Source organism: Notolabrus celidotus, chromosome 15, assembly GCF_009762535.1.
Source record: "Notolabrus celidotus isolate fNotCel1 chromosome 15, fNotCel1.pri, whole genome shotgun sequence".
NCBI lineage: Eukaryota > Metazoa > Chordata > Actinopteri > Labriformes > Labridae > Notolabrus > Notolabrus celidotus.
Window position 1 is genome coordinate 33,456,620 of NC_048286.1, and position 12,630 is coordinate 33,469,249.

The following is a 12,630-nucleotide window of genomic DNA, read 5'->3' on the forward strand; positions in this document are numbered from 1 at the left end:
CAAGCTAACAGACTGTATACTGGTCTCTATAAACAGAGCTACAAGCTAACAGACTGTGTACAGGTCTCTATAAACAGAGCTACAAGCTAACAGACTGTATACTGGTCTCTATAAACAGAGCTACAAGCTAACAGACTGTGTACAGGTCTCTATAAACAGAGCTACAAGACGTTAGCCGGCCGCTAGCATTAGCCAAAGTTATCGCTAGCTGTCTCATAGATGAACTAAACCATGAACACAAAGACAAATGAAATGACATGATTACCTGTCCAGTAGAAAATCAGCAACCATGGCGTCGCTTTAGAGACCCTTCAAATCCTTCAGCCGTCGCAGAAATGCAGCCCGAATATTGACTCGTGTTTGTATCTTCATCCAGTGTTTTTAAGTCGTCTCCTTTTCCATCACAGTCTCCCTCTTCTTGCTCTGTTTAGCGGCAGAACTTGAGGGCAGAAGTTGAGCTAAATCGTTGGTTACTCTCTCTCTGACATGTTCATCAGATGTTCTGCGTTAGTGAACAGCCTGTTGATGACGATCTCAGTCAGGTCACGCGCACTCCTGTAAACAGGAGGTGTGTCTTTCGGCAGGTCACAGGTCATCCGGCCGGTCAGCCAATCATTGCGCTCGGTGGCGAATGAATGATTGGACGAACTTATTGCAGTCTAGCTGCTGACACAGACAACTGAGATTTCTCATCTCAGTGTTAGATCACTTTGTGTATTACTCCCTATCGATGTATACATCGCTTTTTGCTCGTGATTGAGAAAAATGCATCAAAACAACATGTCCTACTCCACCTTTAAGTCATTCATCATGTGCTTTCCCTGTTACATAAATTAAATTTCTGTCTTACTGCTAACTGTTAGCTCACTAAAAGTAACCTACCTCTTGCATACACAGCCTCAGGGGCAAGGATGAGATTGTCCTCTGCATCTGGACCTGAAATTATCAGGTAGAATTAACATTTTGCAAACTATAATCTGTAATATAGTGATAGTAAGAAACGTTAGCACTCTCACTGTCATACGATACACACAAACTGTCCTTATGAACAGAGGATGCTACATTATAGCATATCCAAACTTATGTTAGCTAGCAAGAACACGGCTAAACCTCTTATAAAAATCTGAATCAAATCTATAACCAGTCCAGAAGTATGTTAAACTCAAAACAGTTCATGTTAAAATGCTATTTTTAAAAGATTGATGCTCTAAATTCAATAAACTTCAAGTTATATAAAGCTACCTGTCAGTTGCGTGTCTGTTTTTCTTTTTTTCCCGCCGTCTGGAACAGCGTCTGTTGGGTGAAACCAACTGCAGAGAGAGGGGTGGATGCTGTCTTGAGTTGAGGATTTAAGGCACAAATAAGGGACTTGCTCTGACAAGAAATACTTTTACAAATTGGTGAATCACCCTAAACATTATGTTGTAAAAAAAATTAAAGTATTGCATTAAATAATGTGGAATTTAAAATGTCTGTTGGGGTCTTACATTGGCTGCCTGTTGCTTTTCCTATTGATTTTAAAATTATTTTACTGGTTTTTAAGGCACTGCATGGTACGGAAGAGGATTAGGGCCACTGAAAAAAAAAAATTAAAGTCCATTTTTTTTTTTTAATTATTATTACTCTGTCAGAATGCTGACTTTAATCTAAAAATTCTGACTTTAATCTCAGAATTCTGACTTAATTCTCAGAAGTCAGAATTCTGACTTTATTCTCAGAATTCTGACTTTATTCTCAACATTCTGACTTTAATCTCAGAATTCTGACTTTATCCTCAGTATTCTGACTTTTTTTCTCAGAATAATAATACAAAAAATAAAATTTTTGACCTTTTTTTTTTTTTTTTTTTCATTTGCCCTAATCCTCTTGCACCAGGCTATATATCAGAGATGTTTTTAGTGTATAAACCAGGGAGGCCTCTCAGATCATCCGGCTCCTCTCTTGTAGCTGTTCCTCAGAGCAGAACAAAAACATTTGGTGACGCTGCTTTCAGCCACTACTGACAGAGATATTGAGACTTTTAAGCGTAAACTAAAAACATATTTATTCAGTCTGGCTTTTATGTAGAGTTCAACAATTTTATTACTTACCTTTTACTGTAATATTGATTTAAATGCTGCTTTATTATTTTAGCAATTTTAACTGTTATCTTATTCTATTAATTTTTATTTATCTATTCATTCATTTATTTTATTTTATTTCTCTGCTCAGTTTTTATTGATATTTTTAGCCTTAGTTTTATTTTCAACTCTTATCCTTACCCTTTTAAAAACAATTTTAACTATTTGTATTCTTTATTAATTTTGATGCTTTAACTTATTTTAATAACACATATTTTATTGTTGGTGTGCATTGGTCTCTACTTTAATCTCTATTTTATTCTATTTTTATTTTTATTGTATTAGTACTATTTTTATTATTATAAGTATTATTATTTTCCCTTAGTATGTCTTGCCATTGTTTAATTTCTGCATCTTTAAAAGGAAATGTATGAAATGTGCTGTATAAATAAAGTTTGATTGATTGATTGATTGATTGATTGATTGATTGATTGATTGATTGATTGATTGATAGACTGGGGTACTGATAGCAAATCTCAACTAACTGTAGCTAGCAAGAACACGGCTAAACCCCTTAACCTGGGGTTAGATCATATCTTTAACCAGCCTAGAAGTATGTTAAATTAAAAATAATTCATTTAAATATATGTTTTAAAGACAAAAACCCTTCTTTTCGTTGCTTATCTGTGTGTGTCTTCACCATAGGTTTTTGGTTTTTCCCACTGTCAGGAACGAGCCTCTTTTGGGTGACACCAACTACAGAGAGAGGGGTGGATGCTTTTTGGAGGTGAGGATATAAGGCAAAAGGAGGGGACTTGCTTCGAATTGAAATACTATTACACATTTTAAAATCCTACAAAGCATTATAGTACTAAAATAAAATCACTGTGTTAAGAAATGTGGAATTTAAAAAGTCTGGTTTGGTGCGCCCCCCCCCCCCCCCCCCCCCCCCCTACTTGAATGGGCACGACCCGCCTGATAGCAAATCACAACAACAGACTGTACTATAGCTAGCAAAAACACGGCTAAACCACTTAAATGTGGGCTGGATCATATATTTAACCAGAGTGTAAGTATGTTAAACTCAAAATATTTAATTTAAATATTTTTAAATGGAAACGTGACTTCTCTGACAGCATAAATCTTAGATTTCATGGTAGTCTCACTCCAAAGCGGCAGTTGGCGATATTGAGCTAACATACTAACCAACCTCCTGTGAAAACCCACGAAGAAGAAAACCCGGAAGTTAGCCTCATGTGGTCATGTGTGTTTTCCAAGCGTAGGTGAACACACTTGCTACAGATAAGGGATCAAATAAATCACATTTCAGGGACGCGTCAGCTCACTAGATAAGTAAGTATATGTTATATGTGTCATCCTCTGTGAGACGTTTAAGTGATTATGTTAAACATCCGGGTATTTTAGATGTTTACTCTGCAATGTGTGTTATTTTGGTAGCTGGTTGTTAGCCACAGTTAGCAGTGTTTGTCCTGCACATGCGCTTTCCTCAGTGTACCTTGTTTATCCCCTCTTGTTAACATTAGGAGACACTTTTAACACTTTATTGTTACAGTTTCAGAGTTCTCAGTGTGTAACATGAGAGTCAATCATTAATGTTAGAAGCAACGTTCACACCTTCTGCTGGACTCCTCTCTTACCTTGATGACAGCAGCAGTGAGGATTGTTATATCAGTCTGACTTCAGCACACGGAGGCTGATGACTCCTTTTTTATATCTTACATAACCTGAAATGTCTTTCATAACCAGCTTTGAGGCACCTGATGTCTTCTCCTGTAAACATATAATGCTATTCCTATAGTAGAAACAGGGCTGTTTTATGATACAGAATAACCCTTTAATCATTCTTACTTTGAAACATCACACACATAATTCTAGGATCCGAATGGGTTTCTTTTCTGCTCTACCTGTGGAATAATAGTTGATGGCTGCTTTCAAAACCGCCTACTATCCTACCAGTACGTACTGATGTGGTCAAAATCCAGTATGTAGCATATGAACGAGCAAAATCAGCAGTATGCCAAAACTACCCGGATGTCGTTCTGATTCGGGAAAACATCTCAGTCTGCAGTGGACCAGTCTCCCTCACGTTCTGTTTCCCACAATGCACAGCGCTAACGTTACACTTCTTCTTTTTTCCGTATATTACAGGGGGCACTCAGTTTTTATGAGCTGTGAAAATTATAGAATTCTATATAAAGCACTTCTTAACTTTTTAAATCATAAAGGCTGATTTATATTTCTGCGTCTCCCCTACGCAGCAGGGGCTGACGCGGACATGAGCCCCACATACTTCTGCGTCGATGTGTCCGTGTCACGCAGCAATTCTCCTCCGAAACACTTGAGGGCAGTGTGGTCTCTCTGATAGCCGGTCGCCTGCTTCCGGTCCTGCTACGATCTCTGTTTACTTTTCCAAATCGATTCAGAGCGTGTTAAGTTAATCTACAGCTGATACATGTTGCTGTTTATCATACAGACATGATTACATGAAGAATAGAGAGGAGGAGATGAAATACACGGCCGATGTGTGGCCGACGTCCGGGATCCCGGAAGTGCTGTGAATGCGGGAAAGACAAAGCCGTCGAGCGGACCAATCACAGGGCTTGCGGTCCGCGTCGGCTCTACGCGGAGTTACATTTTGGAGGAGGTGCACGTCAGCTACGTGCGTAGGCCTCTGCGTAGGTACGGGAGCTACGCGGACCTACGGCGTAGGCTACGCCGTCGAAGAAGCAGTTTTGCTCTCAGCTTGGTCGTTGTTTACTTCCGCTTTCCCAAAACGATTGTGAGCGATGTCTGACTCAGCATCCTGCAGACCAGATCCAACAGAACAGTCAGAGTACATACTACCTTCAAATGCAGCATCCAGTACATACTGCGTACTACATTCGGGGTAGTAGGTAGTAGGGATTGGCATTTCAAGCCAAAATACTCTTCAATAATCGTCGCCATCTATTCAACGATTATTCAAATAATCCCCCCCCACCACCACACACACACACAGACACACACACACACCTAAACACCTACACCTGTCCTGTTAACACCCCATTTGTGTGACAGTTGCGGTAACCAGCAGAGGGACGAGGTTTTGCTAGTAGCGAGCACTGTCAGACTCTGTCTCGATCTTTATGTCAGTGTTTCTGTGACGCGGCGTGGCGTGTGTGTTCACTTAACTATGACAAAAAATAGTCATTTTGAGCGGAGGCAGGCCTGTAGTCATCAAGTCAGAGGTTTTCAGAGGCTGATAAAAACAACATGGATGAGGAGTGGAGGAGGAGAATCCTTGATTCAGTGATTGCCGTGGGAAAACTTGGTCACATGACTCCAGCTGTCTGGCGGTCCGGCCCCGTGCTGCGTTCCGAAGACGCAACCGGTGGGTGTTGACAGACGAGAGCGCACGGAGCCGGACCGCAGCGGATCGGAGATGGACCGGACAAGGATCTGGTGGAAGTCCCATGTTAGACCGCTAGGCCACCAGCACCCCTTATTTTGCTGTTTAATGCAGTTAGCATTCTTCTTCTTCTGTTACTTACTGCGGTTAGCAAACAGCTTCAAGACGCTCTATAGCCACCGTCTGGCGGGAATACCGTATTACAACCAGGCACCGGTGAAAACGATGAAGAATTTAACCTTTTAAAATATTCAAACTAACTCTTCAATTTTTACAAAGTGAACGAATATTTGATCTTGAATCTTGAATCTGGGGCTGCTCTTCCTTTCAGCTCACAATGGCCTCGTATACCTGCATCAGCTGCCGAGTGGCCTTTACAGACGGCGAGGTGCAGCGAGCTCACTACAAAACCGACTGGCATCGCTACAACCTGAAGCGCAAAGTGGCCGACATGCCCCCGGTCACCGCAGACAACTTTCAGGAGCGCGTCTTAGCGCAGCGAGCGGCCACGGAGCAGCACCTGAGCGACGCTGCAGCCACTGAAGGCTGCGTCGTCTGCAACAAGAAGTTCTCCAGCGCCAACGCCTACCAGAACCACCTGCAGTCCCACAAACACCAGCAAGCCGAGAAGCAGGCCCTGCTCGTCGCCCAGAGGAGAGTGGAGAAGATGAACGAGAAGAACCTGGAGAAGGGACTCGGCGACGAGAAGGTGGATCACGACGCCAGGAACGAAGCCCTGCAGCAGGCGCTGAAGGAGCAGCTCAGGCCGAGCCCGGCGAAGCAAGGGAAGATCCAGACACCAGAAGGAGCGACGAAGCAGGAGAAGCCTCCCAGGATGATGTGGCTGGAGGAGCAAGCCAAGAGGAGAGAGAGGGAGGAGGGAGCCACAGCTGGAGAAGGTGAGGATGAGAAAGATGCAATCATTGTATTTACAAATGACCCAGGTCTACATAGTTCCAGTTAGTGGACCCAAACAGATTTATTTATACACAATAAAAGCACAGTTTCCTTTTTTGACTCGCATCAGAATCAATCAACTCCACTTAGTTTTATAATTCAGGTACAACATTTAAGGAAACTTCAATTAGAGTTTAAAAATGTACTCAACTTTCTTTTGAAATCTTCCAGAAGTCTGGGAGGACATTGATGGGGACGACGACGACGATGATGATGAAGAGATTGAAGAGGAAGAAGATGAAGAAGAGACGATGGACCAAGATGGAGACTCTGCGGCTTCCTCTGACCTCCACCCCGCCGCTCTGCCGGGCTCCATCCCCGTCACGGACTGCCTGTTCTGCTCCCACCACTCCAAGACGCTCATGAAGAACATCGCCCACATGACCAAAGTCCACGGCTTCTACATCCCTGACGTGGAGTTCCTCGTGGACCTCAGAGGCCTCGTCCGCTACCTCGGTGAGTCTGTTGTGTTCAAGTGAGGACGGGTAATCGCTGAAGAGTCAGAACTCTAATCTGTCGATGCTGAAACTCTTTCATCAGCTCTTCTTTGAACAACACTCTGTGAGAGTCATGTCTGTTTATAATGCGGTGACTTCCACTACAGAGTCATGTCTGTTTTTAATGCAGTGACTTCCACTACAGAGTCATGTCTGTTTTTAATGAGGAAGTCTAATCTTCTTCTTCTTCTTCTTCTGTGTTTCAGGAGAGAAAGTGGGGGCGGGGAATGTGTGTTTGTGGTGTAACGAGAAGGGGCGATCGTTCTACTCAGCTGAAGCGGTGCAGAGTCACATGACAGACAAAGGCCACTGTAAGCTCTTCGCAGAGGGGGACGCCGCTCTGGAGTTCGCCGACTTTTACGACTTCAGGTAACAAAACAAAAAAAGTAATGACGCAATGAAGATGAACCGTTACAAAATGATTTACACTTTTTTTTCTCTGTGCTTTAGGAGCAGCTACCCGGACAGGAAGGAGGGAGAGGAGGCTGAGGTGGACGGAGACGAGCTGCCGGATGATAAGACTCTGGAGTACGATGATGAAACGTTGGAGCTGACTCTCCCTTCAGGTGATCTCTCACGGCCAAATTCCACCAGATCCTGATCTGATTTCTATTCTAGTAAATGTGTTAACTTCCACTGGATCCGCTCCATTGCGTTCCGGCTTCGTCTCTGATCCGGCAGGTCGGAGTCCTCCGGATCAGATACACAAGACTTCTATTTTTGCCGGATGCTGGAGCACAACGCTCAACGATGGTGGTGGCCATATTGGAAATACTGACTCTTGGCTTGTCTAGTAACAGGGAAAGAGGTGCAGCTGAAGCCATGGTCTTGACACCTGGCAGATGTGCTTGCCCATCATTCACAGTCTCAATTATGAATGACTCTTACGGCCAAATTCGACCAGATCTGTGTCCGGTCCGTCTCCGATCCGTCACGGCACAGGATCTGATAGGTTGCTATTCTAGTCAATGTGTTAACTTCCACTGGATCCGCTCCGTTGCGTTCCGGCAAGTCAGAGCCCTTCGGATCAGATACACAAGACTTCTATTTTAGCTGGATGCCGGATCACGACGCATCAATGTCAACAGAGCAGATGGAGCGGGACAGGAAGTCAGGTTTCACCAAAACAAAATGAAAACATCCGGTTAATTTTCAGAATAAAACACTCTGTGTTATCACCAGATCGTATTTCACTTAACTACAACAACAAACCAAAGTCATGATGAGCGGAGCCAGGCCTGGAGTCAACAGATCAGAGGTTTTCAGAGGACCAGAGAGACAACATGGATGAGGAGAGGAGGAGGAGGAGAATCCTTGATTCAGTGATTGCAGCAGGGAAAACCTCGGTCACATGACTCCAGCTGTCCGGCGGTCCTGCTCCATGCTGCTTTCTGAAAACGCAACCGTTGGGTGTTGACGGACGAGAGAGCACGAGGCTCTGAGACGGATCTGGTGGAAGTCCTGCGTCAGCAGTTCACTGAACACTCTCTTTAATAAAGAGCTAACATGTTCAGTTTGTTCCGTCTGAGCTCCAGTTTTTAAATAATAAGCATCCTACAAAATAAAAGGTTAAATATACCTTTTAGAGTTGTCAAAACACATTCCTAAATGTCTCAGTGTCTTTAAAGTTTCCATTTGATGTGTTCGTACATTAACAGAACGCTCTGTGTGTCTTTGCAGGAGCCAAGATCGGACACCGCTCCCTCATGCGGTACTACAAACAGCGGTTTGGTTACCAGAGAACGGTGGCCTTGAGCCACAATAGGAACGCTGTGGGCCGAGTCCTCCGGCAGTACAAGGCGCTGGGCTGGGGAGGAGACGGAGGTAAGATCCACGCAGAAACACAGAACATCGATAGTCAGCGTTCAATATTTAGCTTATTTGATGTTTAGTATTTTTTTTATATCACACTAGAATAAGTAGGAAGCCAAAAAAGAATTTTGATGCACACGTTGAAAACAAATTCTATAAAAGAGTGATGAATATTGAGGTGTTATAGTAGAAACTGTGGTATCTTCTGTTGTTTTAATACACCATCATCAGAAACATGATACTTAGATGCATTAGAATCAATCCGTTTTTAATTCACAGTCTCAGTTTTGCTGTAAATACTTACAAAGTCACAGGCTCATATGATAAAAGCAAATCTGATAAATAAGAAGGACCATTAAGAGATTTAAAAAAAACCAATAAAATCATCTTAAATCACTCTCACTGGGTTTTATCAGTCCTGGACTGACTGTGCCTCAAGTCTGAGCTGTTTCACATGACACCATTTTTAAAATTTGAATAAGTTGCTCTTGGAGAGAAATCTGTGTCATGAATGGACTTCAAAACACACTCGATTTGATCCCGCTCAGGGTGAGAGCACACAGGGAGAGGAGATACTGACGGTTCATCTTCAAAATCAGACCCAAAACACGAGCAGACTGTTCAGAGCTGCAGGGAAATAATGTTTGTTTCCTTGTGCTGTTATCAGCTGTAATCCAGTCCCCCCTCTGTCTCTAATGTAAGGTGTTCTGAGTTTGATCTGAGACACTTTAGACCACAGTGGTGTAGAAAGTGCTCCCCCTTGTGTTCGTTTGTGGTTATTTCCATCATAGAGATCCTGAACCACATCATCACACAGCATACATCTCAATCAATCAATCAATCAATCTGTATTTGTATAGCACCAAATCACAACAAACGTTATCTCAAGACGCTTTTACAAACAGAGCAGGTCTAGACCACTCTATGTCAAATTATGAACAGAGACCCAACACCAAGACAGGATCAGACTCAGTCTGACCCCACCTTAATCCACCATGAGCATTGCACCTCGCAGTATTTAGCTAGTTACAACACAGAGGAAAAACTTCTTTTAACAGGCAGAAATCTCGAGCAGGACCAGACTCATGTTAGACACACATCTGCTGAGACCGTGTTGGAGAGAGGGATAGAGGAGAATAAGAGAGAGTGAGGGAGCGGTGATAGTGATGAGACAAGTAGTATTAGCTGTTGCCGCTGGAGTCCAGCACGTCCGTATCAGCTGGAGTCTGGAACGTCCGCAGCAGGAAGACGTCTACGAGACAAGGGAGCTCAGGGACTCCAGAAGGGTCTATGGTTAGTAACTTTAATGGGACAGGAAGAGTTAAAGTGAGAGACAGGCAGAGAGAGGAGAGAGAGGGAAAGACAGGATCCCAGTGTGTCAGTCTAAGCCTATAGCAGCATAACTAAGACCTGGTCCAAGCCTGATCCAGCTCTAACTATAAGCTTTATCAAAAAGGAAAGTTTGAAGCCTACTCTTAAAAGTAGAGAGGGTGTCTGCCTCCCGGACCCTGACTGGTAGATGATTCCAAAGGAGAGGGGCCTGATAACTGAAGGCTCGACCTCCCATACTACTTTTAGAGACTTTAGGTACAACTAGCAAGCCTACATGTTGGGAGCGTAGTGTTCTAGAGGGGTAATAGGGCACTATGAGCTCTTTAAGATATGAGTCTCATCCCTCTCTCTCTCTCTCTCTCTCTCTCTCTCTCTCTCTCTCTCTCTCTCTCTCTCTCTCTCTCTCTCTCTCTCTCTCTCTCTCTCTCTCTCTCTCTCTCAGGAAGCGGCTTCTATCAGAAACCAAAGGACATGCAGTACGTCCAGATGATGAAGTCCAAGTGGATGCTGAAGATGGGCATGAGCCACAACACCACCAAGCAGAAGCACTTCAGAGCCCAAGTCATGTTCTAAACTGAGCGACGGAACGAGGCTCAAAATGAACGAACTGGTGGATTTGAAGCATTTCAGAGCTTTACTGAAATCACACACAGCTGCAGCCGCTTCCTCTCGCAGCGTCAGGAGAATGTACGACGCTGTGTAGAGGAACGCAGCCGTGTTGATTTGAGGTCTTTGACACAAACCTACATGAAGATTGATTTTCATCTTTGGAGTCTTGTGTAGGTTAAAAAAAAGGTGGAAAACAAAACTTCTGTACAGATCTGTGATGTTTCAGCGCTAAAGGTCTACGTCATGCTAGCTTGAAGCTGGATTCAGACTCAAATGAAGGCTCAGAAAACACCACTGGTGGAAGTTTAAGCATGAATCAGAGATACAAAATCAAGTCAAGTCTTCAGTAAATCAATATAAGAGGTGATTTTATTATTTTACTCATCAGTAACATCATCAACAGAAACACAGCAGATGATTTCATGAGCTTCTAATTCATTCAACTAAATAAAGGTGTTTCATATTTATGTGAAATGTTGTCCTTCCATAATGATTGATAACCCGTTTGTATCACTCGCTGTTCTCACGTGTTGGGAGAGCTCTTCACGTTCGAACCGGATCAGAGTAAAGGTATTAGACTGTTTAAAGCATGGATGTAGTCTCCGTGACGTCACCCATTTGTGAGTTTGAGTTTTAAAGCCTCTCGTCTGCCGTCGCCATATTGGAAATGCCGACTCGACCCAACTTGCAGCAGGATTTAAGCTTCCTCGCTGCAGCCACGCCCTTAACTATGCAGATCTCATAATCTTTATATCCATACCATATCATCTTCCTCTGCTTATCCGGGTCCGGGTCTCGGGGGCAGCAGTCTCAGCAAGGAACACCCAGACACTCCCCTCCCCGGTCACTTCCACCAGCTCTTCTGGGAGGATACCGAGGCGTTCCCAGGCCAGCTGAGAGATATAATCTCTCCAGCGTGTCCTGGGTCTTCCCTGTAGCCTCCTCCCAGACGGACATACCCGAAACACCTCCCCAGGGAGACGCCCGGGAGGCATCCTGACCAGATGCCCGAACCACCTCATCTGGCTCCTCTCGATCCGGAGGAAGCAGCGGCTCTACTTTGAGTCTGAGCTCCTGACCCTCTCTCTAAGGCCGAGCCCAGACACCCCGCGAAGAAAGCTCGATCTTTATATCTTCTAATCTAAAGAGTTATAAAAATGTCCCCCCGCACAGATCGGCTCTCTTGAATGAGTGTGCATGGACTTACAGTGATGAGTTCTTAATATATCCCTGTAAACACCACAAGTTGTTGAATGAGTGGTCATAAATCTGAAGCAAGCTATGTTTTCGGTTTAATTTTTCACAGCGATTCAGAGCGTGCAATGTCATTTTAGAGCTGATATGTGTTGCTGTTTATCGAACAGACATGCTAACAGGGCATCCCGGGTAGTGCTGTTAACGCAGGAAGTACAGTGCAGCCGAACGGACCAATCACAGGGCTTGCAGTCTGCATCGATTTGAAGCGTAGTTACATTTTGGAGGAGGTGTGCGTCGGCTTCGTGCACACCTGTCAGCGAACTCACCACACCCCTTGCTAGGCACATTCATACACAAGTTGTCAGTCGTCAACACCAAGAGTTACAGCTTTATGTCGTCCCTTTTACAGCTCTTTGCGTTGGCTTATCCATGTCTAATCCAGGTTTTCTTTGTAAAAAGTGAGCTGGATTAGTTAATCTGGAAAGAAGAATGGAAGCACACTTCTCTCTTTTCTGGGTAAAGACCTGAAAGCAGGATTTATCCACCCTGTTACTGCTGAAGAGAACAATCCCAACTCATCTCCACTGTAGTTCTTTCCAGGTACGTCAGATTCATCAATGACTCAGATCCTGGTGCGGATGATGTCATCGAAAGCTGATCGGGCCGGAGCAGGATGCTGACCCACCACGCCGCCCCTTTAATGAGCTCAGTTACTCCATTTGTTTTGCGGTCCTCCACTTTATCTTTGGCAGGCTCT

General features: G+C 43.9%; 3 protein-coding genes across 10 annotated transcripts in view; 2 read left to right on the plus strand and 1 right to left on the minus strand.

The window, feature by feature from the left end:
• rnf182 (ring finger protein 182) overlaps window positions 1–1,499 on the minus strand; it is a 73,465-nt gene extending 71,966 nt beyond the window's left edge. The window contains exons 1-3 of one of the 5 annotated variants that reach the window (XM_034703175.1): window positions 1,488–1,499; window positions 1,243–1,310; window positions 883–936 (exon numbers count right to left, since the gene is read on the minus strand). The gene's annotated coding sequence lies outside the window, so the exon portion shown is untranslated. Of the gene's footprint in view, window positions 1–882; window positions 937–1,242; window positions 1,466–1,487 lie in introns of those variants that run through there. The other 4 variants (XR_004634094.1, XR_004634095.1, XR_004634096.1 and 1 more) reach the window with 4 other exon arrangements.
• Window positions 1–12,630, plus strand: part of LOC117826805 (NACHT, LRR and PYD domains-containing protein 3-like) — a 264,765-nt gene that overhangs the window by 83,551 nt on the left and 168,584 nt on the right. The window lies entirely within an intron of this gene.
• znf622 (zinc finger protein 622) lies at window positions 897–11,150 on the plus strand. Of its 4 annotated transcripts, none has more exons than XM_034703161.1 (8): window positions 897–949; window positions 2,790–2,847; window positions 5,801–6,368; window positions 6,598–6,882; window positions 7,130–7,292; window positions 7,374–7,489; window positions 8,604–8,747; window positions 10,510–11,150. In XM_034703161.1, exons 1-8 carry the CDS (start codon window positions 912–914, stop codon window positions 10,638–10,640), a joined length of 1,503 nt encoding a protein of 500 aa, XP_034559052.1. In that variant the 5' UTR covers window positions 897–911; the 3' UTR covers window positions 10,641–11,150. The 4 variants fall into 4 exon arrangements, with proteins under 4 accessions (XP_034559052.1, XP_034559053.1, XP_034559054.1 ...); XM_034703162.1 differs by having other exon boundaries at window positions 6,601–6,882; XM_034703163.1 differs by lacking the exons at window positions 897–949; window positions 2,790–2,847 and adding exons at window positions 3,025–3,129; window positions 3,221–3,413.

Coding starts and splice junctions, on each gene's coding strand:
- znf622 (XM_034703161.1), top strand. CDS start 912: ATGAGATTGTCCTCTGCATCTGGACCTGAAATTATCAG. Junction 2,848..5,800: donor GGGGTGGATGCTTTTTGGAG/GTGAGGATATAA, acceptor TCTTCCTTTCAG/CTCACAATGGCCTCGTATAC. Junction 7,293..7,373: donor GCCGACTTTTACGACTTCAG/GTAACAAAACAA, acceptor TCTGTGCTTTAG/GAGCAGCTACCCGGACAGGA.